Source organism: Rattus norvegicus, chromosome 9 (assembly GCF_021556685.1).
Source record: "Rattus norvegicus strain SHRSP/BbbUtx chromosome 9, alternate assembly SHRSP_T2T, whole genome shotgun sequence".
Taxonomy (NCBI): Eukaryota; Metazoa; Chordata; class Mammalia; order Rodentia; family Muridae; genus Rattus; species Rattus norvegicus.
In genome coordinates, this window is record NC_141542.1 from 71,128,792 (window position 1) to 71,134,196 (window position 5,405).

Below are 5,405 nucleotides of genomic sequence, written 5' to 3' on the forward strand. Positions count from 1 at the left end.
CATGACAGACACTGTGTTAGGGCCTGGAGAACATCAAATGAGTCACCAAACACCAAACAGCTGTCCAGAGACAGGTACCTATGTGTCTGACGGCAAAGAAACACACTAAGCCAGATGCAGACCTTCTCACATGAACATTTTAGTCTTCACATTCAGCATCAACCCGAGTCCATAAAAAGCTACAGCAAGCCGCTTTGACTGACAATACCGCATCAACGCTGTGCACGTTCTAGTACAATGTTTCTTGTTTGAATCACGCAGAAAATGTTGCCAAATATTCCTTATAATATAAATAGGGAAAGTAGCTATGTCAAATGAAAATATGGGAATTAGAAGGGCTCAGTCTGAGCTATGACAAAGAGAGTAGCTTTGTTGGAAGAGTTGGGGGACTCACCCTTTGCTACTGTTCCTTGTTGGGTGACTTGTATTTAAGGTAAAGTTGGTGTAAAGCTGAGACATTCAACATGGGACAGTTTTTATTATTATTATTATTTTTTTTACCTTTGAACAAAGCATAAAAGCATCTCCCAGATACCTTGCAGCAACCAGAATCTCTTTGTTTTCTATCTCAGCTCTACTTGGAGATCCACTGCCCTCATTCAGTACAAGCCTCGCAGGGGCGGGGTGGATTTTATGCACATGCTAAACATGGGGCTGCATCATCCTTTTAGGAAGAAAAAAGAAAAACAAATCCTGAGCCTGAATCCCTATTACATGTGATACACTGTTCAGTGAACAGGTCTGAATCCCTATTGTCACATACAATATACTATAGTAACAAGGAAACGTATCATTTTAAAATAAAAATGTTGCTTGATAATAGGCAATAAATATAAAGGACAGTCTTCAATAAAATATCTAATTAGGAAAATTATCATTTCATTTCATTTCACGGGGTATTTTTGTAACTCCTTCAAATACAACCTCCCACTCCATAGTTAAAGTCATAAAAGAGGAAAATACTGAAATATGCATGTCGGTATCATATGTTCCAAAGGCCCAGCTGTTTACATGTAAGATCCGGAGATGAAGACCGAATACGTATAAACTGACTAATGTGGAAGGAAAAGCACACGCAAGGCTTCAGCAGTAGTCGAATTTTCTATTGGAAAGCTCTTCTGCTGCTTTAACATGGTCTCCTGGAAAAAAAAAAAAACCAAGAGAGAGTTGTAGTGCGGGACAATAAAGAGCATTTGAGAACACAAAGACACACCCCCCCCCCAGGAAAAAAACAAAAACACCAGAAGAGCTGAAGAGCTCTACCTCTACCCTCTCCACTGTTTACATTGCAAAGTTGAGTACTTCCTGAATGCGTTGTCTCCTGCCCTTAGACTATTCCTTGTGCAAGTATTTATCTTGTTTCTCTGAGGTTTCCTTTGAGCCACAAACCGGGAGTGAAACTGTGATGCAGCTGCATCCCACTGAGCATGCGTAACAGCGCTCTTTGTCTTGAGTCGGACCCCTGAACCTCTGCATGAAAAACAGTCAGGGGAAGCTCCCGGTGTCCCTGTTCTATTTTATTTTCTCACTTTAGAGCAGCATTCAAGCGCATATTCCCCATGATACATTCCGCCTTTTTAGAACAATCATCGTTTTCTGCCATCACATTTAAGAAAACGAATAATGGAAAGCTGTTCACAAATGCAGTACAGAACAATGGACGCTAGCTACCTCACAAGAAATCCATGTGTCCTTGAAAGAATAGGAAGCGAACGATTATGATTATGATCCCATTGCCTTTATTGTTCAGCTAAACAAGACAGAAACAAGATGTTTTGAATATAACCTGCCTGCTGCTTCTAAAACCATACCTATTTATTTCATAAAAAATGCAAAAAAATGAAATTTAAATCTTAACTATAAATGCATTTTAAGTGTTTCCCTATAAGGAAAATGCCATCTTTGCTAATATTGTAACTTGTTTCTCTAGGTGAGAAAGTTCAAGATGAAAAACATGCACAACCCCTTTCCCCCCAAAACAGCTAGAAGTCATTTAATTTTCCCATTTATTTTAAATTTCTTTACATATAATTTTCCATATAACTTACCTATATGACCAGGTCTGGAAAAATATATAAATAAGAGTATGTGGTATTTCATTAATTAAAAAAAAATCCCCCTAAGAGTGACAATTTTATGATTTTAATGTACTTCTCTCTAGAAAGTAATTCTTCAATACCATTACTATCATTTTTTTAAAGCCAGACTATGAAATGCCTGAGCCAAATCTAAATTTTTAACAGTAACAAGTATAATCAAAACTGAGGACTTAATTCTAAGAAATCTTTTCAAAATCTCTATTGCATGAGCTGCGTGCTTGGCCAGATTCTGGGACTGAAGGAACAGCATTCACCTGGGCTTTCAGCCTTTGCGGGAATTGGGGAGGGAGTTTTTCTGCTCTTCGTAGTCTGCAAATGCAGAAGCGATATGTTCTGACTCGAAAGAGAGAGGTCTGGGGTCCTCATTCACGAAGAAGGTATTTGGAAGGTTCCCAAGATCAAGTCCTCTGCGCTTAAAGTAGGCCTGGAGGCTTCTGAAAAACTAGAGACAATGAAACTGCTCAACGCCTTATGTAAACGAAGAATTCAAATGCTTGGAGCCAGTCTGCATTTCCCTTCCTTTCCTCTTCCTGTGACTTAAAGGCTAAACCGAGGAGCAGAAAGTTGACACTCTAGACTGGCCCATTTCTTCCCGACTCTGCCTGCTTTCTGACATTTTGGTTCTCACCAGACAATTCAGCCCTTTGGGTGGCAACCCAGGGGAAGTATGAATTATTAAGTCGCACTTCAGGCAGAGACCCACAGTCAACCATGCCCGAGCGCCACGGTGAGAGATGAAACAAACTCCAGAGCAATCAGCTCCATTTCCCCTCTGTTCTGCCTCAGTTTCCACAGCCTTCAGCAAATGAGCAGGTGGAAGCTGTGCAGAGTGCCAACCACTTGATTGCTTTAAGCCTGCATTGGTCTAGCCCACATTACTTTCTTTAGAAAAGTACATTTGAATAGGCATGTCAACATTTTTGTTTTAAAAGAGCATTTTACTTATCTGTCGACATCTCTTTGCTTAAAACTGGTAACTGTGCAAGGTTAACTCCAGCTTCTGCAAATAAATAGTGCAAATGCTGTCATGGGATAATCTGTTTAACAGATGCTTACAAAGGGTGGCTCCCTCCTTACCCTCAGCCCTTTCCCTTCTCTCCATCTCTTCCTCTCCTCCTCCTCTTTTTTCTGGAGGTCCAAACCCAGGTCCCTCTGCATGTTAGGCAAGCTCTATAATCCAGCTAAGTCCCAATATCATTTTCATGTTGTATGTGTATTGAAAACCAATGCTCTAACCTTACAAATGCAATCTGATATACATACATACATATATATATATATATATATATATATATATATTCACTTCTAAAATAAGCATGTTTCTCCACATAGTCACAGATGTAAGCTGGCTAGAGAAATATTAGTGCCAGCTCCCAGGAGAGCAAACCTAGCCCTGTCCTGTAAGAAGCTCCCCAACCCGTGGTTGCCTCCGTACAGTTCTTGAGCGGCACCAGCTGCACCCCTCAGCCAGTGCTCCCCGGCGTGTTCTTACCAGTTCTCGGTTCCTGGGGTTGCTCAGTGGCTTCCATGTGTCCTCGCTTCCCAGTGTGGCTCCGTGAACATGGCTGGTCAGTACCAGGGTGGCCAGGAGCAGCAGGAGGTGTGCTTTGGACATAATTGGTGCTGTATAAAAGGGGGAACAATGACCACCAAGACAGTCTGAGAGAAGAGAAAGAAACATGGATCCAGGAAGATAATAAAATAGAAATAGTATATTGGTTCACCTAAATTTTATAACCATTTTTTTTAGGTTTGTGTGCGAATGAGGCTCTCTGAATCTAATGGATTAGTTTAAAGCATTAGTTTAAAGGATGGCAACCCTAAACTATGCCGAGCAAAACAACTGTGATGATGCCTAGAGAGTCATTTGCATCTTTGAAAAAAGATACACTTCGTAGTCTCCAAAATAATGCAAGCTTTAAAATAAAAACAAAATCTTAAATAACTCGTGTCTCAAGTCAGCAGGCCATATATATATATATATATATATATGAATGAAATGGCAGAGAAATGCATCAGCTGGGATTATACCTCTGTGGTAGGGTGGCTGTTTGGCATTCACAAAGCCCTGGCTTCAATCCCTGGTACTACAGAAAGGGAGAAAGAAAGGCAGATACAGAAAGAAGGGAAGAGAAGAAAGAGGGGAAGAAGGAAAGGAGAAAGAAAGAAGGGAGAGAGAAGAGGAGGAGGAAGAGAAGTAGGAAGAGGGGGGAAAAAGAAGAGGAGAAAGGGGGAAAAAGAAGAGGAGAAAGAGGGGGGAAAAGAAGAGGAGAAAGAAAAGAAGAGGAGGAAGACTAAGAATTTAAAACAGAAAGAATACTTAAGAGTCCCTTAAACTGAGAAGTGTTCCCAACACACACAGATACATATCTCAGACAGACAGACACATCCCACAACAGAGTAACTAGAGATTATTTTCCAACTCCAGTTGTGACACGGAAACTGAAACACAGAAAAAGTAATAAAGCTTACCAGGAGTTTGCCTGGCCCTGCCTACGCTCTGCCAAGGACTCTCGGGTTCTTATAGCCAGTGGACGAGCTGCTAGAGGGAGTCACTGACGTGAGCAGAGGCAGTTCAGAAATAATGATTCCGTTTTCATCCATGGCACAAAGACCCTTGAGAAGCAGATCTCGCCGCATCTTCAAGGATAGCCTATTTATCTTTTAAGTGCGCCGGCTGCTTTGTGAACCACTGGCCATATTATGTGAGTTTTAAAAACACAAGAGCCACTTCCATACAGAAAAGTGGCTTCTCTGTTTCTCATGTTTAGGCTGGGAACATGATGATGATGATCTCACCTACCAAGATGTACTTCGAAAAATATTAGTTTTAAAATTAACAGCATTTCTTGAACAAGAATCTCTATTGCAAAAGATAAAATTGCTCCTTATGACCTACACATGGTATCTCTTCTTAGAAATAGCGGCATGGTTTACCACAATAGCCCATTCGAAAATGAAGCAAACCAGATAGCACAGACTTCACAGGAAAATGAAAAATGACTATACCTGCAGCATCCCCTTGCTAAGTAAGTGCCACCAGGAGAAAATGGTAAGGTGGAGAAACTCGGCTCGATGGCTCGTGAATTTGCTTTGGTTCTAATGATTCAGAATGAAATTCAAGATTAGCTCATGGTTGCGAGGCCGGTGACCTGAACTGTAAAGTAGAACCAGTGGTTGTCATGGCAGTGCACACCTGTAACCTCAGTACTCAGGAGGTAGAGAGAGCACGGCCGGCCACTGAGGGACAGCCTAGGCTACAGTTTGAATTTGAGACCAGCCTTGGAAACATGAGACCCTATCTTA

The 5,405-nt window shown here is 41.2% G+C and overlaps 1 protein-coding gene across 2 annotated transcripts; it reads right to left on the reverse strand.

Annotated features, from left to right (window-relative positions):
• Positions 1–119: 119 nt before the first annotated feature.
• C9h2orf66 (similar to human chromosome 2 open reading frame 66) lies at positions 120–4,590 on the reverse strand. Of its 2 annotated transcripts, XM_087567726.1 has the most exons (4): positions 4,572–4,590; positions 3,592–3,722; positions 2,354–2,541; positions 120–1,139 (listed from the first exon to the last, which is right to left on the reverse strand). In XM_087567726.1, the coding sequence occupies exons 2-3, from the start codon at positions 3,712–3,714 to the stop codon at positions 2,362–2,364; spliced, it is 303 nt and encodes a 100-aa protein (XP_087423852.1). In that variant the 5' UTR covers positions 3,715–3,722; positions 4,572–4,590; the 3' UTR covers positions 120–1,139; positions 2,354–2,361.
• Positions 4,591–5,405: the final 815 nt, after the last annotated feature.

What these genes read in the sequence shown, in the direction of transcription:
- C9h2orf66 (XM_087567726.1), bottom strand. Translation starts at nt 3,714, where the DNA reads ATGTCCAAAGCACACCTCCTGCTGCTCCTGGCCACCCTGGTACTGACC. An exon ending in ACCCCAGGAACCGAGAACTG is followed by an intron (nt 2,542 to 3,591) that starts GTAAGAACACGC and finishes CATTGTCTCTAG; the next exon opens with TTTTTCAGAAGCCTCCAGGC.